This window comes from Lemur catta, chromosome 11 (assembly GCF_020740605.2).
Source record: "Lemur catta isolate mLemCat1 chromosome 11, mLemCat1.pri, whole genome shotgun sequence".
Classification (NCBI taxonomy): Eukaryota; Metazoa; Chordata; class Mammalia; order Primates; family Lemuridae; genus Lemur; species Lemur catta.
The window spans coordinates 25422719-25444415 of NC_059138.1; the positions used below are offsets into that span (position 1 = coordinate 25422719).

A 21697-nucleotide genomic window follows, 5' to 3' on the forward strand; every position below is an offset into this window, starting at 1 on the left:
GTAACTTCTATATCTAAAACAAAATGTGCTGAGCATTAATGAGTTTATAAAGATGAGTACGACTTAGTCACTACCTTAGAGGTCATTTTTTGTGGGAAAGGTAGTCATCTGTCCAGAAGGTACAAATTCTAGCAGAATAAACTGTTCAAGAATCAAAATCCTATCTAGTACCAACCTTTGTTTTCTATATTTAACTCATGGCATTTGTGATTTCAAAGTTATGGTTTTTACTGTTCTCAAGTGACTCTAGAGATATATGACAAAACAATTTCTAACATGGACAATAATCATCTCCTCTTCAGATAGTTGCCTTCTTGGATTGTTGTAAGGAATAAATGAGGTTTCCAATATAAAGCCCTTGGCATGATTTTGAATCACGTCCCTGGAAAAATAAGGTGTGAGACCAAGTTGCACAGTTGGGAGTGAGCCAAGAAATGATCACTAGTAGTATTGGGAATTCATGAAATGCATCTCTACATATATAGACAATACATCACAGAGATGGCAGGGACTATTGATCTTCATTGAACAAAATCTAAAATAAGTAAGGAAAAATGTTGGTAGAGGGAACTCCTGTTGAGGTTCTTATTACAAGTAATGTGGGGAGAAATTGTTGCTTCATAGTCCAGGTTTTAGTGTGGTTTGGGGAGAGCAAGATTCTGTTATTTAACATAAATAAAGTTTTAATTATCTGTGCCCCCCCCCCTCTTTTTTTAATAGGGAACGTGCCCGGTTGCTTTCAATGGACCTCAAGAAAAAGGTCTTGGTTCTTGGATCTGGCTATGTATCTGAGCCTGTATTAGAGTACTTGTCAAGAGATGGCAATATAGAAATAACAGTAGGTAAGTAAGTCCTAATTTTTAAAGAAGAAAAACTGATTTCATAGCATGTTGACTGTGAGTTCTAGATGACTATTTTGTTCCTAAAATTTGAATAATTGTTTCTAGAGATGTTAAAATGTGTTTTACTCTCTTTGACTAGTGAAAGGAAATCTAAAAATTGGACTCCTTTATTTTTGAAATAGGCTCTGACATGAAGAATCAAGTTGAACAGTTAGGCAAGAAGTATAATATTAATCCCATTAGCATGGACATTTGTAAACAAGAAGAGAAGTTGGGCCTCTTGGTGGCAACCCAGGATCTTGTCATCAGGTATCTGTTAAGAAATGAGTTTCATATTTTTGTCATTGTCATTATTTCTCTTTCTCTTTCTTCTCCCCTCCCCTCTCTTTCTCTTTTCTCTTATCTCTTTAGGTAAACTTTTTAATTGAAGTATGCCTCCAGTAAAGTGCACAAATATAAGTGTATAACTCAGTGAATATTCACAAAGTGAATACAACATTCTGTAACCATCATCCACATCAGGAAATAGAATATGAACAATACCCCAGAAGCCTTCCTCACACACCTTTCCATTCACTAACCCCATCCCCCAAGGGCAAACACTACCCTGGCTTCTAACATATAGCTTAGTTTTTGCCTGTTTTCAAACTTTATATAACTGGAATCACTCGGTGCCTCTTCATTTGTAGCTGGCTTCTTTCATTTCAGCACTGTGATTGTAACTGTTGTTAGTGTTATGGTCTGTAATTGCAGTTTGTTCATTCTCATTGCTGTCTAGTATTGCATTGTATGAATATACCACTATTATATGTTTGACTATGGATGAATGTTTAGGTTATTTCTAGATTTTGGCTATTATAAATGATGCTACTATACACATTTTAGTATTTGCCTTTTGGTGAGCATATATACACATTTCTGTTGGGTGTATACCTAGAAGTGGAATGGCAGGTCATGCGGTATTCATATTTCATACATTTCATTGTCTATTTTATCATTTGGACTTACAAAGCTTAAATGAAATAAATAGATTCTCTAACCTTGTGACCATTTTAAGTCTCATCATAGGAACAGATCTTAAAATACAGTATTTATTACTATCTAATAAAAATGCAGATCTAACTTCTAGATACAGAGCTACATGAGGTTTACTCTATAATTAAACTTGGTTTGAAATTTCAAAGTGATTAGAATATTCTATATTTCATGCAATTTTTCTAAGTTAGGAGGAAGAAAGTTACCTCCTCACTCATAGTGATTGCCTCATCACTTTCCTAGTTAGATCAGATTCAAATTGTATCTTTGGAGGAAGTTCTATGATGTTCCACTTTAAAAAAAAACAAGCTTGGAAGACAGATACAATGAAAGGTAATTCTAATTAAAGGTGGGAACTTTATCTCTTGATATCTTTAAATATAGGCTCACCCTGTGCACTTAAAATGTTACGCAATTCATATAAATTTTAGGTACATTCATTTTTATTCAAAATAAATTGACAAATGACCAGTAGAGCTTTTCTGGCAGTGATATGACTATGAAAAGAAATCCTGGTTCAAAACAGAATGTTCTAGCCTTCTAAGACGAAAAGAATTCATTTGGCTACACATAGGTTCCTAAATATGTCATCATTTTTTGATAAAACAAAAAGAAAATAACATTATAACACACATTTGGAACAAAATCTGAAGTAAAATATGATGAGATGATAGACAAAGACAGTAATCTACTAATATGTGCAAATTTCAAATTTAGAAAACAAATGACCTTCAGTAAGATTTAGCATCAGCAAAATATGTTTTATATTTAATGGTTTTTCATTTGGTGGAATTTCTATGCTGAATAGTGGTAATACCATTAAACATTGTTATCCTGTAGTGTTCCTTGAATATATTTTTTTATTTTTTTTGCTGGAGAAAAAATGTTTTGACATAAACACAGTGATAGGGACTATAACAATAAAATGAGTAAAGTAGATGTTTTACCAAAAATTTTATAATGTATAAAATTCTCATAGTTTTAGATTTTCAAATTTAGGTTTTAATAACTTAATGGAAAGTAGTAATTGATTTTGATGAGTTTCTTTGAAAATTCTATTTGTATTTTGTGTGTGTTTTTCACAAGTGATATTTCCAACCCTTGGATCAATTGAGTTGGAGTCAACTCAAATAATTTAAGAATTATGTCCCATTGAGTGCTTAATATATCACATTCAAAGTGATTAAGGAATGCCAATCCATTTATCTAGAAGCATCATCAATCAAAGACCTATAGTTCTAGTCAGCATATTATTAGGTCAGTGAAAAGAATGCCAAAGTTTTAAAATATGATTAGATCTTAGTAAAATTTTGATCAGGCAAATTTTCAATGTGTGGAATGTGATAAAAAAAATTTCCACTTAGCCTTTAAGATGATGACATTGTAAATTTCCTATTAATACTTTTGATATCAAGAGTCTTGCAAATATTTTGCTCAATGGCTTTTAAAAGTCTACTCAATTTGGTAATACAGTAATTCTTTTTGGTTAAAAAAGCCAATAAACAAAGATCAAGAGCTTTTATAGAAGCTTTTGATACTGGCCAAATATGTATACAATTTTATTCTACATGATAATAAAGTCTAAGTAGGAATACACCATCTTATTGACCAGAGGAGGAAAAAGTGCCTGAGAGGTGGTTTTATTTATTTTATTGATGTGAAATAGAGAAAATCTGAAGTATACAGGTTGAATTTGGCAAGTACAGTGATATAGTATGATATTGTTTATAAGCCAGTATTTTTTTTTTGTTGGTACTGTGTAGATTGCTTTATAAAATAGGCAAAAGCTTGAACTTAAATATTGTTATGTAGTTGACAGGGTGTTTTATTATTCCTTGGATAGAATATGGATATACTAATATTGACATTTATGAAAATTAATTTTTTCTGATTATGAAGTCTCAGCACCAAATTAATATACCAAAGCCAAATTTTTAGAAAACCTAAAGTTGATTTTTGAATATAGCATCGTATTTTGCTCACAGTATGGACTCTTAGTCATTTTAATGGCTGTTCAGTAGCTGTTCACTACTCTTAAAGCCTATTTCTTCCCCAAGCCCTTCCTGGAGTCTACTCTACTGTAGCAGATGGGCCACCTTGATCTAGTTGGATTCTTCCTGATAGACATTTGGGAGATGTGGAGGCAAAACAAAAAGCAACCTCATTTTTAAAGTAGGAAACCCAAGACAGAAAACTATAGAAAATATAAGAATGAATGGAATAAATGCCATGAAATGTTATAAAGAAATAGCTGGATGCATGCAGAGAAAGGATATCTGGCTTTTGGGGAAATATGGCAAAGCTTCTTGGAGGAAAATAACTTTTGGGGCATTTCTTAAAAAGGGGTATGACTGGGATGGAAATGGCGGGTGTCATGAGCATTCTGAGTGGAAGGCACAGTAAAAGTAAAGATTCAGAGGTGAAAAAGTGAAGGCTTTGAGTGGAGAATTACAACAGTAGCTTCTTTGCTTCCCATATATGATTTATGGAAGAAACTGAGGGAGAAAAATGAAGAGGTTAGGTGAGGGCCATTGCAGAGGGTTATAGATGTGATATAGGATGAATTTATTCTGTAGTCCACAGGGAGTCATTGGTCACATCGGAGAGAATGGTAGTCAGAGCAGCTTCTTAGGACAGAGCCTTAGTACAGTTCCAAGTACACTGGAAGGTAGGGTTGGAAAAGAAAGTTTCTGATGAGTTTCTTCCTCTGTTTTTAAGCTTGTTGCCTTATGTTTTGCATCCTCTTGTGGCCAAGGCATGCATTGCAAGCAAAGTTAACATGGTCACTGCAAGCTACATCACACCAGCGCTAAAAGAATTAGAAAAGAGGTAAGTTTCAATTATTTTCAACAAAGTAAATAGCTCTGTGGTGGTGTTTTAATTTTATATCCAACTTTTCCTTTTTCCTCTTTCCACTTGTGGCAGTGTGGAAGAAGCCGGCATCACAGTCATTGGCGAATTGGGATTGGACCCTGGTTTAGACCATATGTTAGCAATGGAAACAATACATAAGGCCAAAGAAGTGGGAGCCACGGTGAGCCCTGTTTACACCCAAAGTTCCATTTAGAAAACTGTGAAAAAGTCTAGCTTCTTGTATACAGAAATCATCTTTCTGTAATTTTGATTAAAGATACTGCTATCACTCATACTTTAATTAGAAATTTCAAATAAAATTCTGTAACTGCAGAGACGTTTGTATAGTAAAACAATGTCCAAGTGTTAAATAGCAACCAATTTTTAAAGAAATAGATTTCTCTACTGTAATATTTTGGCTTAATGGAAACTTTAGCTTGCCTTGGAGATTCTGTAATAAGGTTTGACTTTTAAAAGTGGAAAAAAGTCTTTGGAACATCATCAAATTTGTTGGTGTATGAAGTATCTTTTATATATGACAAGGTACAATAGGATATGTAAATGTGATGATTCAGATTAAATGTTCCAGGTTTTTCATATACGTGTGTGTATATATATCACATATATAATTTGAATACAAAAATCAGTAGGAACTAACCAAGCAGAATTGAACTAATAGTCATGATCTCTAGAGGGTTTTTTTATATGAATATTTTTTATATGAATATTTTTATATGAATATTTTTATATTCATATAAAATATATCTGTGACTTAATTAAATGGTGTTTGGCTTTCAAGATGTATTTTTGAATGCCTTAGTAACTTTAAGAATGAAAAACTGTAGCAGGTTTACCCCATTCACGCCACTGTCCTCAATTACTTGGATAACATATTCTCCTTAACTTATTGATAATTCTCCCTCATTTTTGATTCTTTAATTTACAGATTGAATCATATATTTCCTACTGTGGTGGGCTTCCAGCCCCTGAGCATTCAGACAATCCTTTGAGATATAAATTCAGCTGGAGTCCAGTGGGAGTTCTGATGAATGTGATGCAGCCGGCCACTTATCTGCTCAACGGAAAGGTGAAGGAATAACACTGAAGCATAGTCATATCAACCTGCAGTAGCGGCCTGAGACAGTCCAGGCTCCTTCTCCTGATACTAAGACCCCTCAATAATGGCCTTGTTGCCTGCCTCTCATCATTTCCTCCCATATATTTTCTGTTCCATTTAGTGCATTCTCTTCACTGTTCCTGGCAAAGCCTGTTTTTGTTTTTTTTTTTTTGAGACAGAGTCTCACTCTGTTGCCTGGGCTAGAGTGCTGTGGCATCAGCCTAGCTCACAGCAACCTCAAACTCCTGGGCTCAAGCAATCCTCCTGCCTCGGCCACCCCAGTAGCTGGGACTACAGGCATGTGCCACCATGCCCGGCTAATTTTTTCTATATATTTTTAGTTGTCTAGATAATTTCTTTCTATTTTTAGTAGAGATGGGGTCTCACTTTTGCTCAGCATGGTCTCGAACTCCTGAGCTCAAGCAGTCCGCCCACCTCGGCCTCCGCCCCCCGCTAGGATTACAGGCGTGAGCCACCGCGCCCTGCCAAAAGCCTGGGTTTATTCTTCCCTCTTTGCCTTCTGGCAAGTTGTTTCTGCAGTTTGAAAATTCACTTCCCACCTTCTCCATATACATAAATACTGGTCATCTTTTGATTTATTTCAGCATGACAAACATTTACTGAGTGCCTACCATGTGCTAAACTTTGCATAAGCCCCAAAGAAAGACTTTCACAATGAGTGAAATTCCTGACCTCAGAAAACTCACAGCTGGATGGGTGGGTGGGGGTTAGCTCTCAGAATGGAGGGCTTGGTGGGTCAGGGAAAGAAACTAAAATTTCTTCCCTGGCTGCTGTGTAACAGAACATAAGAACTCTCTGAGTTTAGCATTATTTTCATCATTTTACAAGGAAACTATGGCTTAGAGAGACTGTCCAAGGTCATTTGGCTGGGATTCAAACCCAGGTCTAACTAACTTCAAAGCTTACTCTTTCTCCTTCTGCCAAACTGCTTAACAGCAGGAAAGACAGACACTGGGATAAACAACTATAACCTAATGGGAGAAGTTCTAAAGTATGCTAAAATGCCAGAGAAATACAGATGGGAGGGACAATTGCTTTGGCCTTGGTGAAGAGGTGGGAGGTAGGGAGGATGGGGAGGAGGAAAACATGAAGAAGAAGATGTGCTTGGCCTTGAAGGATAAGGCAGTGCCAGCCAGGCAGGGACACTGCCACTCATGATACAGCAGGTTTAAAAAGGAAAAATCAGTGTAGGAAGTGCAGGTAACTCAGCCACAGCTAATGGTCTAGCAAGTGGCAGAACCACTGTCCAAATCACATCATAGTTTATGCTCTTAACCACGAGGGAATTCTCATTTTTGGGGAAAAAAATTGTGAAAAGACTGAGGGTGCCTCTTTGAATCCTGTGTCCAAGACACCTCCCTCTCCTTATCCTCGTCCTGGCCCTGCAGGGAGTGATGAGTACTATGATCAGATATATGCCTTAGAAAGATTATTCTGGCATCATTATTATAAATTCTCAATGTATCTGTGAATATAAATGTATTTCAGGAGTAAAGAGTAAAGTGGAAACATTTCTTAAGAAACAAGGTGAATGCTATGATTGGCCTTGGTCTTTTGCACCTGTGGTACAGAGCACTTCTCACAGCCGGGGCTGTACATTAGAACCACGAGAGGGTTCAAGAATTACTGATGCCTGAGCCTCATCCCCAAAGCTTCTGATGTGCCTAGGTTTGGAGACTTTTTTTTTTTTTATCTCCCCAGGTGATTGTAACGTATAGCTGAATTTGAGAACCACTGATTTAACGATCAGAGGACTACAGCTGCATGTAAAATGCTGCTAAACAAACACTTTAGGTTGATGCTGGAAAGATACATGTTTCAGGATAATAAACAGGACCAATGAGTTCTGGTATAAGCCCTGGCATCCCTAACAGTGTCTCCAAAGACCAGGCGTTTGCAAAGGTCCACTGGACGTCAGTCTCCTGAGGTGTAATATGAGCACTGACATTCCTCTAATTCTCCAGTTCTATGAATCATGGTGGTTCGGGCCAAAATCCCAGTCTGATGTTCTACCAAGCACACTTCGTCTTACATGCTACGGCCTGTCTCCTGTTGCACGTCAACAGCTCCTTCTACCTCTTCCAATCTTGGAAAAGAGACTGGCCTACATTTGGTATAAACTAACAAGTGAAGGCAGGAAAAAGTCTTTCTTCAATAGAGTAAAACGCTTATTTCTGGGAGGCCTTATCAATGACAAGGAAGAGAATGATGACAGGGTCAACAGGGTGTAACCCACGTAACAGAAAGAGCAAGGGACTTGATGTCAGTGGTCCTGGCTTCGTGCTCTAGCTCTGCTGTTGCTGGTTGGGTGAGCTCTGGCTTCCTTGTCTGAAGGTGAGGGCAGTAACACCAGCCTTCCAGGGGTCTTGCTCGACGAGATCATGCGGATTACAGTCTGCCCACCAGCAGATTATCAGGCATGTTATACATCCAACAAATACTAGCTACATAGAGGAATTGATGGTCATGAGAATTCAGGAAAAGTAAGAGGTTATTTTCAGGTAGCAGAAGTTGTGTTTGTCGAGTTTGAAGTTTTCCCCTTTCATCCTGAACCTCTTTTGTAAAAGGGAGAGCTTTCTGCATCTCCCTGACACTGTGGAGGATATCAAGAAAAAACGTGATGCTTTTCTTTTCTTTGTTAAAGTACTTTTTTCAAGGTCCCACTTAAGGTTCCTCTTGTGGATGGAGCTTTTTCTGACCACTCCAGCCCCTGTTCACTATTATTTTGTCTGAACTCAAAATGTCAGACACTTTGTCTGTGTTTAAGAATTTTCCTGGTGCTGCATTATTTACTCAGTAATTCAAGTGTATCAGTCTGTCTCCCAAGCCAGCTTCTTAAACTTCTTAAAACCTCTCTTGTATTCTTGTCCCTCCTCTCCCTCTGCCACCGTCACCCTCCTCCGTGGAGCAGGCCTTAAATAATTCACAGAATCATAATAATGGGAGAGCCAGGTGACCTCTCTGGCTTCTGCTAAAAGTCGAAGCCTTAAACTTTTCCAGACTAATATTAGGCAGTGTCCTGTAAATTAGGACATGTCTCATTTTCCTGTATCCTTGCAGTTTCCAGCCACTTGTGTTTCTAATTTGATTCTTAACACAACTGATTTCCTCCCACATATTTGCAGACAGTGATTTCATCTTCTCTTGGTTTTGCTCCCTTCACAGGTGCTGGTATACTTTCTTACACTGGTGGCATCTGGGAGTGACATGGCAGGAGCTTTGCCATCATCTCTTTCAGCCTCCTCTCCCCATCTACCCCAGCTAAACGTGTATTCTAAGTGAGAACTGTGCTTGTTTTACAAATGTAGCTCCAGGATAAGTTTTCTAGCCTTCTTTCCATTGCCTGCCACCACCTTAATGCAGCACCCAGGCCCTTGGAAATCAAGAGCTACCGCTGATCTCCCTTTGCCTGCAGCCATTCATAGTGCGGTTTTCAGATGCATCGCTGGTGGCGTGGTCTGGAACACTGTACTTTGTCAATGTCCCTTTCAAAATACTGATCCAGAAATAAGTACAATTAAGGGGACAGTGTGATGTAGAAGAAAGAACATGGAGATTGGAGTCAGATAGAACTGGGTTCAAAATCTGCCTCTGAGTGACTCTCAGCCTCAGTTGTCACCTGTGAAAATGGTATTGCATGGATTAAAGATGGTGTATATAAGGCACTTGGCACATAGTGGGCCCTGAATAAATGATTATGTATTTCCTGTGTTAAATTCCTTGTTAGTTTAGTGATCAAGCTTACTGTATATTTGTTCTAAATTGAATGTTTGTTCTAAAACATATAACAATGACTCGCAGTGGTTGGGAGGAGTGTGTGTGTGTGTGTGTAAAGGAGTCGGACTTAGAGAAGCTGCAACAGCAGTAATGAGCCTGAGGATTGTCAGGACAGAAGGAAATGCATATTATCTGCAAAATAAATAAATGTGTCTTTCTGTCTTCATTCAAATTATTAATAAAATATTAAACAGGGCAGGGCTTATTATTGAACCACATGGTATGCCACTAGAAATATAACTCTGAATTGATATCAAATGATAATGATTGCCCAGTAATTTTGGGGTCAGGTTGCTTTGTTTTGTGCAAGTAATGCGGATAACCCTGAAAGGGAACAAACTGTTGTAACCCCACGTGTGCCTTTTCAATGTTCCTCAGGTTATTAATGTCGCAGGAGGAGTCTCCTTTCTTGATTCAGTTACGTCCATGGATTATTTCCCAGGGTTAAATTTGGAAGGATACCCTAACAGAGACAGCACAAAATATGCTGAGATTTATGGCATTCCATCTGCTCACACTCTGTTGCGGGGGACGCTGAGATACAAGGTAAGCACCTGAATTTCAGATTAACCACGTTGCCAGTTTTGATGTAAGTGATGTGCACACTTCATTTTTCTTAGTAATCAAAATAATTAAGATGATATACCAAGTTGGAACCTATTTTCTCAGGAATTCGTTGATTGAATGTTTTAGGAGACTCAACTGAAAATAGCAAAAAGAGAATTTATGGACTCACTAGGAGTTGGGGCAGACAGGGGCAGCTTCGGGCTTAGTGAGATTTTGAGGTCAGGTGACCTCACCAGGATATGATTTCCCTTCACCTCTCAGCTCTTCCTCCAGTATTCTCTGCAGTCTCAGGTTTTATGCAGTGGCAGAATGGTGGCAGCATTCCCAGCCTCTTAGAGCCGCTTAGGTTCAAATCCAGTGGGAATGTAGGACTACATCTTTTTAACAGCTAAACACATAATTTTTGTCTCATTAGCTGGGACTGATCCCAGCTGAGGTCAGTGGGATAAAAGGTGCCAGTCAGCTTTACGCTATGTTGTGTGTCCTTAGAGCTGAAGATGGAGTTAATGTCACTGGAAACCCATGGATTAGGGCTGGGGGAAGGGGACAAGGTAAAAGGGGCTTCCTCAAAGCAAATCTGAAATATTTTTAAACCACAAAATGGGGAGTACATTCTAGAAGCATGAATACAAATGCCCATTACACATTTATTGAGCAGTCTATTACAAGTGTGACCAAATCAAGACAACTGGTGTGACAGTTTCCTAGCATAAGAAGTTACCACAAACTGGGTGGCTTGAAACAATAGGAATTTATTCTCTCACTGTTCAGAAGGCCAGATGTCTGAAATCAAGGTGTGGTAGGGTTGCTGCCTTCTAGAGGCTTGACCTGTAGACACGTCAGTCCAATATCTGCCTCTGTCTTCGTATCGCCTTCTTTTGTGAGCCTCACTGTGTTCTCTCTTCTTATAAGATCTCATACTGAGGTGTTTAATTATATCTGCAAATATCCAAATAAGGTCATATTCTGAGCCTCTGGGTGGGCACAAATTTGGGCCCACTACGTGTACTCAACCTACTACAACCAGCATACCTTAAATACGACATCTCTCAAAATCAGAGATTTCAGATCTGTTGGGTGAGATTTCCTGGCTAAGGCCAGGGGGAGGGGGATTTGTCTCATGTGTGTTATCTGGTGTTTACTAATTATCTTTTTTTCTGGAAGATGTAAGACACACAGACCTGTCAGTGATGACTCCGCAATTCTCCTGCATGCTCTCCGCTTGCTCTCTCTTATCATTTTTTTCTGGCTATTACCTTTGCCTGGAACTTTTCCCACAGCTACTTGCACTACCCACCTCAGCCCCTCCGGGCCTTGTTCTCAGTGAGGCTCTCCAGGCCTTGCTATTTCAAATGACAACTTCCTCACCCTGCGTGCTTCCTGTCCCCCTGCATGAAGTAGGCATCCGGAATCAGTGGACACTGGGGTGATGTTCAGCTTTGAGAGGAAATAATGGAAAACATTAATCTATGAGTGGAGATTATTTCTATGGTGTTGACATATGAAGTTTGGCCTCTGGTTGCCTCATTTTCTACCTTTTATTTATATTGCCTCATGTCGACCTTTTATTTATTCCTTTGTTAAATAGTGCATTTATTGTATATATTTAATATATACAACATAGTGTCATAGAATACATGCAGAAAGTAAATTGGTTACTACAGGGAAGCAAATTAACATATCCATCATCTTGCATAATTACCCTTTTTGGTGGCAAGAACAGCTAAAACCTACTGATTTAGCATGAATCCAAATTATAGTGCAACTTTATTTCCTATAGTCCTCATGTTGTACATTAGATCTCCAGACTTTTTCATCTTCCATATCTGCTACTTTGTATCCTTTGACCTACAATCTCCCCATTTCCTTCCCCCAGCCCTGCCCCTGGTAACCCACTGTTTTATTCTCTTATCTCTGCATATTTGATTTTTTTAAAATTCTACATATAAGTGACACAAAGCAGTATTTTTCATTTTGTATCTCACTTATTTCACTTTGCATAATGTCTTCTAGTTTCATCCTCTTTTCTTAAAGAAAAGACAACCACTGTTTTTCTTACTCTTTAGAGCTTCTGTTACATTTATGAGCACTTAGCATTTACTCAGCATTTTTCGTTATACTTTTATGTATATATTTTTTGGCTCCCAAAATAGATTGTAAGCTCCTGGAGGGCAGCTACTTGTGCTCTCATGAATCTGATGTCTTCATTGTCCAGGCATCAAATGAGACATCAATGATAATACCTTAAGAGATCTCGGAACTGTGACTCTTCCACCAGCCTTAAGGCACAGCAGAAATTCTAGTCTGAACTGATGCCATACCATCCCCAGCACTGGCAGACTTCTGTTTTCTTCAATTTTTCTTTTTTTTTGTCCAGGAGTAACGATTTTATGATAGCTTTCAGTATAGTCTTTTGCCAAACATGTAGATGCAGGAGTAAAAGATTTTAATAGATTAAAGATTGACTAAAGCTCTCAAAAATGTATATGGATGAGAGCCATCCCCACAGAACGATGGATGATGTCACAGTGTTCATAACCTCGAGGGCCACCGTCATGGGCAGTGCCAAAAACCCTTCGGTAACGCCAATATTCTTCCCAGTATTGGAGAGGAGGCACTGTCATTCCAGTGTGATAGAGTGGGGTTAACTACATCCCTTCTCTGCCTGCCTATCGCCTGCTTGGCCTTTTAGACCTACCTTGGTAACACTTTCCCATCAGATCCTCCCTCACGCCTTCCCCTTCAACTGCCCAACCCCCATCAGTGGAGTTTCCCCTCCCTTGTGCTCCCACAGCTCTGTGTTTCCCTCTGTCACAGCTCCTATGATATTCTACAGTAGTTGAGTCATCAGTGGTCATGTGCTTTTGCTCATTATGGGCCAGGGATTACATTTGACTTACTGACCCTAGTCCTGGGCTGCAGTTCCCTCATGGTGGGGTCTGCATTTTTCATCTCTGTGGCCTCAGTCCCTGGCACAAGTCTGACACATGGCAGCAGTTTGTTAAATGCTTCTCGAGGAATAAATAAATTCATTTCTAGAGGTCAGCATGAAAATATATTTCCGAGTTCAAGCAATAGCTCAGAAATCAGTATTTTTGATGTTGGTTGAAGGGATCTCTAGCACCCATAAGACCCTAGAAGCAAGATAAACAAGCTAGAGGTATTACTTTTTTGTTTCTCCTTTTTGAAGTATATTTGCATTGAGTTAGAGCAAACAATTGCAAATTCTTTTTTTAGTACCCTCTGAACAGTATGAACAATATAGCCTTTTAGAAACGTGAAAATTACTAGTTGACCACATGTTTAATGGTGAAATCTTTGATGGCTACAGGAACTATTTTATGTTTTAATAACTTTGCTCCCTGAAATTATTTATCATGCTTCTTCTTCTCTCTCTCTCTCTCTCTCTCTCTCTCTCCTTGAGCAATAATTGTGGCAGCTACAGAGTTTCTTATTTTAGCCTTCCCTTGCCATTTGCACAGAGAAGGACAAACCATTATGGTCTTTTTCCTTCACTTCATCTGTTATTCAGAATCTATTTATCCAGCCATTTGTTCTCTTTAGCAGATTGGAATGCTGGAATGTAGAATAATGGGATGAGGGCATGGACATGAAGGATGCAAAGGATGCACACACTAATATAATATAGTGTAGTATAATATAATAATATAAATATATAATTTAAATGCTTTCTATAGCTACAGTTCAACAGCTAAATAAACAATTAATTACCATTTTTTCTGGGACAGTGTCTTGCTCTGTCTCCCAGGCTAACTTCAACCTCAAACTCCTGGGCTTGAGCAATCCTCCAGCCTGAGCCTCCCCAAGCAGCTGGGACTACAAGGGTGCGCCACCACGTCTGGCAAATTTTTCTATTTTTTATAGAGATGGGAGTCTTGCTCTTGCTCAGGCTGGTCTTGAACTCCTGGCCTTAAGTGATCCTGCTGCCTCAGCCACCCAAAGTGCTAGGATTATAGGCGTGAGCCACTGAGCCAGCCAATTAATTACAGTTTGTGTTAATTGCTATGATAGAGGTATGTGCAAAATGCTATGAGAAGAAAGGAGTTTCCACTTACCTAGGACACTCAGAAAATGTGCTGTGCTGGGTTTTGAGGGAGGAGTAAACATTTCGTAGGTGAAGAAGTGTGGACAACATGTTCCAGGCACGGGAGCAGCACATACGGAGGCCCTGGGCTCTGGGAGGGCACAGCACTTTTGGGGAATGGTGAGAGGCGAAGATGACGATTGGCGAGTCTGGCTGGAGAGGCATATTGTGATGGATTTTATATAATATACCAAGGACCTCAGGCTTGCCCTACAGACAATGAAGGACACATGAGGAATTTTTATTCCAGTGGTGATATCATCATATCTACAATTTAGAAAAATCTCCCTGGTTCCTACCTCTTTTCCTGCTTCCTATATGCCTTGGGGTGGTGACTCTTAATCAATAGAATGGATTATCTGCTTTTATAGGGATATTCTTACAAATCCCTCCTTCCATTATAAGCAAGAGCTCAACTGACTGTTGTATTAAATAATATTCTGCTGAACTGACAGCATGTAACATATGAGAAAATTTACCCTTATGCTGCCAGAAAACAGCACGGACGTGCTACACAGAAACAGAAGGAAAGACCCAAATTTTACAAGGTCTCTCATATAAATCAGTGGAATTGTTATGACATTATTCATCTCAGTTTAAGCTTGGAAGTGATTCTATCCATATCAGCAATACAAATGACTATTTTCAGCCTGTTTTCTAAATTAGTTACAAAGATAGTTTCCTCTTTTCAAAAAAGCTTTGCTATTTTTTTCCTTTGAAGAGAAACTTTGCATAGACTGTTAATTAATTCTTGTTTCAGGGATATGCCAAAGCTTTAAATGGATTTGTAAAATTGGGTCTTATAAGCAAAGAAGCATTGCCCATCCTTCGACCTGAGGCCAACCCTCTCACCTGGGTGAGTGACTCCAGAATTCTGTGCTGTTTGCTTCTCTTCAGAAATGCCTTTTGAAAGGGTCAGGGGTGAACTCTGCTTTGCATCAGCAAAAGTACTCTTTCTGTAGCTCACGTGCAGGAAGATAAGTCCTAACCCAAAAGTTCCTTTCCTGACACTGTTATAGGAAGGTGGAGAGGGCGTGGAGCTCATATATCAGGCCTGTTGCCTGCAGCAACTTATGCAGTTCGATCATTCCCTGAACTCTAAGGTGCACTTGCTCGCTGCCCTGGGCTCTGAGCTCTCCCAATTGTCTCAGTGGTGACCCAGTGACAAGAGTCACTTGGGCCTCCTGAAAATGATAATCCAGGAGAGATGCTGGCGTATCACAGAACTGGATTCCCAACCTTCAAATCCCATTAGTCCTGTCACTTGGCTATGTATAACCCCGAGTCATTTAAGTTTCAGTTACTGAGTTTATGCCTTTATCCGTGTTGAACCAAAATCTTAAGGCCTCAGGGTTGAAAGGAACTTTGGAGGCTTGGAACTGAGTATAAAGCAGAGCTTCTGCTAACTGCCAGAAATTAACTCATTATCAGCTGGCCATTCAATTTAAACTAGTGTGCCCCTAATCCAATGGAAATGCCAGAAATGTATCATAAGGAGAAAAGGACCAATATTACAAATCCCATTAAATCTCAAACAAAAACAAAAACAAACAAACAAAAAAAAGCAAACCAAAGTAAAACACAAAAAACTTTGGTATTCTTGCTAGCCAGTTGCTTTCAAATTCAGTTTTTTTGTGTGTCTGTGAACCTTTCCCAACTAAGTTTTACCTTTTGTAAGTTTCCTTGTTGGGCAGGAGTGAATAAATATCCGTAGAGAGAATCTGGGGTTGAGGCAGCTGGCTGGCGAAGGTTGGTGCAGGCATTGTTAGGGTGGTCCCAGTATCCTGGTAGCTGTAGTCTAAAACAGAGGTCGACAAACATTTTTTGTAAAGGACCGGACTGCAGATATTTTAGGCTTTATGGGCCATACAGTCTCTGTCAGAACTACTCAGTTCTGCCATAGACAATATATAAACCTATGAGCACGACTGTGTTCCATAAAACTTTTTTTTTTTTTTTTTTTTTTATGTTGCCCAGGCTAGAGTGCAGTGATCACAGCTCACTGCAAACTCCAACTCCTGGGCTCAAGTGATCCTTCTGTCTCAGTATCCCAAGTAGCTAGGACTGCCGGTGTCTGCCCCCATACTTGGCTAATTTTTAAAATTTTTGTAGAGATGGGGTTTTGCTATGTTGCCCAGGCTGGTTTTGAACTCCTGGGCTCAAGTGATTCTCCTGCCTCTGCCTCCCAAAGTTTTGGGATTCTGGGTGTGAGCCATCACTCTCAGCCTAGTAAAACTTTTATTTAGTATTTAATAAAAAGATAGTAAGCCAAAACTGGCCTGTGAACCTGTTTGTTCACTTCTGATCTAGGGCATAACTTTCTTTTTTGAAGCCTGGAAAACATCTTGCTTAGAAAGTAGAAAAAGATATGTCCGTTGTTTAAGTGTTCTTGCTTTGAGATTTTATTACCTGCAAGGTCTTTCTTATCTCTTCAACCTACAAAAGAACTCTGGTTGCTACTGGCAACCACAGCAGTAAGGTAAGCCTTTTCTACTTTATCCTGGCCAAAATCGACTGTTGGAGGGTGAGGGGAGAAGGAGTAAAAAAGTGATGGAAAGGATGCACAAGGCAGGAAGTGTGCTGGCAAATATAGTACCATCTGTTTCGTATTGAGTTGAGCCATTTTCATTGCTGAAATATCCCAGAATACCGTGCACTCACTGGTGTGTAGGTGAGCAGACATGTGTGTATGCATGTGTATGTGTATGTGCTACAATTTGTTCTTTCTAATTACTTCTGGTTTAAGAATTTGAAGTGCATTTGAGGTTCAATGTTTTAGGAGGATACTTTATCAGTTAATTTGGTTTTTATTTTATTAGGGACTTAGAATTTTTATCTTTGTTTTTCTAATCAGAAAGAACTCATCTGTGACCTAGTAGGGATTTCACCCACCTCCAAACATGATGTGCTTAAGGAAGCTGTTCTTAAGAAACTAGGAGGGGACCATACGCAGCTGGAGGCTGCCGAATGGTAGGTACCCACCATTCAACTTAGAGCAAAATATATTGGATCAATGATTATTTGGTCCTTTCTGGTCAAAGAAAGGTCAAGATAGAACCAAATATGTTACATTTGTCTTTGATTAACTTGCTGCTCCAACATTGGCCTGTTGTAGAGAGATTACCACGTACCATGTTCATATGGGGATAAAACATAGATAAAGAGAGGAATCAAGGACAATTGTAACTTGAGAAATGCTTGTTTTGAAACAATTTACCACTCAGTTCCAAAGCAAAGTGGGATATCTTTGCTTTCCTGTAGGAAATTCTCTGAGTGTTCAGAGAATATAACTTTAAATCATTCATTCACATGACTGTTGCCCATTGTGCTGCTATACTTTGTATGGGAGAACGAACCTGCAAATTAATCTCATAAAGAGCTTTGTAAAAACATGGACTTACCAAAGCATCCTCTCTGCCCTGCTCCAGGGAGCAGTGCCTGGGGGAATCTGGAGAAGATTCTGTAGGTTAAACCATTACTATTGTTACTTTACAATTTGGGAGAGTCCTGTAACTTGGGCTGTTGTCTTGTGATTTTTTCCCTTTCAAAATAAAATTCAAGGAGCTTCCTCTGCTTCCCAGATATGAGAACATGTGTAGGCCTTGAACTAATGTAGCCATCTCTTGTGCTTTTCAGGTTGGGCTTACTTGGGAATGAACATGTCCCCCAGGCAGAGTCCGTTGTGGATGCCCTCTCCAAGCATTTGGTCATGAAACTTTCCTATGGTAGGCCATGGAGTCTCAGCTAAATGTTCCTAAAGGAGAATTATAAGATAGAATCAGTGCAGCCAGAGAATTAGATTGGAGGGTTGAAGCCAGGCAGTAGGAATGGGAAGGGAAGGTAGGATATAAGGGAAGGAGCTCTTGGACTATTTTTCCAGAAGGAAAAATATGAGAATTGTTAGGAAACAATAAATTTGGATAATATGGGAAAGGAAAACAATTAGTTTTGCTTTTAATTTTTAATACATTAGGGAAATGCCAAAGGAGTATTTTTGAGAGCAAAGTGTGTGGCCATTACAGCAGTAAACTTCCTGTCTGTAGACAGGCTATGATGATACTGACCTGGAGAAAAGAACGTAATCAGAGTTATAAGTTCTTTGAATATTTACTTGGTCTTTGGGGCCAAATGGCAATATAGATAATTGTCTGGTGACCATATATAATGAGAAGGGAAACTTGTGAGAGCAGAAGGGTAGGAACTGGAGATGATATACAATATTTGAGTTGTAATGAGAGTGGCATTTTAAAATGTCTTTACTTATTTTAAGGCCCTGAAGAAAAAGATATGATTGTGATGAGAGACTGCTTTGGAATCAGACATCCTTCTGGACATTTGGAAAATAAAACTATTGATCTTGTGGTTTATGGGGACGTCAATGGCTTTTCAGCCATGGCTAAAACGGTGGGGTTTCCCACTGCCATGGCAGCCAAGATGTTGCTTGACGGTAAGTTCTATTTCTTTGAGGACTGAGTTTGTCTCCCTATCACCTCCACATCAGTCTGTGCCTAGACTTCAAGCAATTACTCTAGAGCAGAACACTGGCCTTAACTGAAGTGAGCCATCTTAGAAGATCCCGACACTGGCTGACTGGGAGGTGACGTCACCTGTGGTAACCTCCCAGTATGGACTTTGGAGTTAGACCTGATTTCTGTCCCAGCTCAGTCATGAGATGGCTGAGTGTTGGGGTGCATGGTACTCAGCACCTCTAAACCAGAGTTTCCTTATCTTTAAAGTGGGTATTGTCATCCCTAATTCACTTAAGAGAAATAACACATAGTGCAGTTACCACATAGAGGAGTCCCCAGGAAGTGTTAATTCTTTTCCTTTCTTTCCTTGATTTTTGCTATTTTGGGAGTGGTAGTTCTGAAATAGTAGAGGATATTCACTTCCGGATCCTCAAGAGTATGGACCCAGTTTTAATACTCTTCAATATCTCAGTGTATTATCAGTACTCAATAATTATCTTAGACTAACTGAATTCAAATTTCAACTCTCCACTCTCCCCTTAAGATCACATATATACTCAATAAGCATTGCCTCAGAAATATAATAACCCTGTTTGGCCTTTGAGAAAGAATGAGGGAAGTAGAAAACATCAAAGCATATTAAAGTGAAATAATGAGAAAACATATCTACCGTAGCATCTTGGCTAATGTCAAATTAAATGACCTACGTATTGAAGAACTGGAGTGAAGACGTGGTAAGAAATGGGGGTCATTGTGGCCTTTCAGGAAAGTGCCCAGATTTCAGCCATCCTAACAGGTGCCTGTGCCCAAATAATCAAATTGGTTTCAATTTATTCAATTTTATGCTTTTTTAAAAAATGATATTGTCAAGTTAAGCTGACGTGTCAGGCTAACTTTCTCCCTTTACTCTGCTATCATCTTGGCAGTAATTAATGCAGTTAAATGTACAAATTCTGACACCGTCACTAAGTCCAGCTGTGCTTTCAGTAAAAAATTAACCCTTTTCGTTATAGAATGTTACTAAGTAATAATTTAGTAGGGGATATTTAAGCAGCTATTTAAAAAATGCCTAGGCCTCCAACAATTCATACTGCTGGGGTGATAACCTTCTTGGCTGGAGACGCCTGCTGAGGAAATTAACCTTGAACACCATTGTAAAATGGTAATTACACATTTGCTTTCTTTCAGGTGAAATTGAAGCCAGAGGCCTGATGGGTCCCTTTTCAAAGGAGATCTATGGACCAATATTGGAGCGAATTAAAGCAGAAGGCATTGTATATACGACACAGAGCACAATCAAACCGTAACTGGGAATTATATTTTGTTTTTATCTTCCCAGGCGACACAGTCTGAACATTTATTGTGACAAGCATGCTTGCTGACGTGCTGTTTTAAAGTATAAACATAATATGTTTTGATTAAGCCAATACAGTGGTGTTTTTGAAATTTAAATCTCTATTTTAATATGAAAACATTTGGAACAGGAGATGTCAGTCATTACCAGAGAATTTTAATAATTCTACCATGTATTTTTTATATGTATGTAAAAGTCATGATCATACTATTTGTTAATTTATTGTGCCACTTTTTTAAGAACATATTTTTCTACAATCAGCAGATGAAGTTTTGGTTTTTAGTGAGAAAAACTTTCTGCATATAGCTATATTTTTGTATTTTTCAAATAAATTCAGTTAAGTAATTTTAGATTACCTATTTACAAACCTTTGCAAAAATGATATTTTGTGGCCTGTTTGTAAAGTTATGATTTATTTCATAAATGTTACTCCTTATAGCTTTTTCTTGAGTATTTGGAAAGGAGAATGGGTAAGATTAAATCACAATACATATTATCACCTCATTAGGCACAGAAAAAGTATTTAACAAAATCCAACACCTTTTCTTGATGAAAAACACTCAACAAACAGGTGATAAAAGGGAACTTCCTCAACCTGATAAAGGGCATCTGTGGAAAACCCACAGCTAGCACAGTACTTAACACTTAAAGACTAAATTATTTCCCCCTGAGATAAGAAACAAAACAAGGATATCTGCTCTTGTCTACTTCTATTCAATTTGTACAGGAGGGTTAAGCCAGGGAAATTAGGCAAGAAAATAAAATAAAAGGCATCTAGATTGGTAAGGAAGAAGTAAACTCTATTTGCAGATGGTACTGTTTTATGCATAGAAATTCAAAGGCAATCTATAGAAAAATCCAAAGACATACTCTAAAAAACCCTATTAGAGCTAATAAATGAATTCAGTAAAGTGACAAGACACACGATTAACATACAGGAATTGATTACCTTTTTATAAAGCATTAATGAATGAGGCAAAAATAATATTAAGAAAACAATTCAATTTTCAGCAGCATTAAAAAGATTAAAATGGCAATAGAATTGAAAGTCCAGAAATGGTGCTCACATTTATGGTCAATTGACTTTTGAAAAGGGTAATAAGATGATTCCATGGGGGGAAATAGCCCGTTTCGCTAAATGGTGCTTGGAAACCTGGATATCCACATGCAAAATAATGAAGTTGGAACCCTACCTCCTACCACATATAAAAATTAAATGGACCCAAGACCTAAACATAGGAGCTAACACTGTAAACATTTTAGAAGAAAACTTAGGGGTAAATTTTCATGATCTTGGATTAGGCAATGGTCTCTTAAATAAATGACACCAAAAACACAAAAAATAGATAAATTGAACATCATCAACATTAAAAGTTTTGTGCTTCCAAGGACACCATCAAAAAAGCAAAAAGCCTATAGAATGAGAGAAAAATTTTGTAAATCATATATCAAGGAAGGGACTTGTATCTAGAATAAATAATGAATTCTTATAACTCAATAATAAAAAGACAAATAACCCAATTTAAAAAATGAACAAAGGATCTAAATGGACAGTTC

General features: G+C 38.5%; 1 protein-coding gene across 1 annotated transcript in view; it reads left to right on the forward strand.

Annotated features, from left to right (window-relative positions):
- AASS (aminoadipate-semialdehyde synthase) overlaps window positions 1-21103 on the forward strand; it is a 54407-nt gene extending 33304 nt beyond the window's left edge. The window contains exons 14-24 of the mRNA XM_045564530.1: window positions 721-842; window positions 1025-1151; window positions 4596-4706; window positions 4803-4911; window positions 5677-5817; window positions 10024-10191; window positions 15078-15173; window positions 17172-17287; window positions 17954-18042; window positions 18588-18764; window positions 19975-21103. Coding sequence (XP_045420486.1) covers window positions 721-842; window positions 1025-1151; window positions 4596-4706; window positions 4803-4911; window positions 5677-5817; window positions 10024-10191; window positions 15078-15173; window positions 17172-17287; window positions 17954-18042; window positions 18588-18764; window positions 19975-20093 — 1375 coding nt within the window. The 3' untranslated portion in view covers window positions 20094-21103. The remainder of the gene's footprint in view (window positions 1-720; window positions 843-1024; window positions 1152-4595; window positions 4707-4802; window positions 4912-5676; window positions 5818-10023; window positions 10192-15077; window positions 15174-17171; window positions 17288-17953; window positions 18043-18587; window positions 18765-19974) is intronic.
- The last annotated feature ends 594 nt before the right edge of the window (window positions 21104-21697 follow it).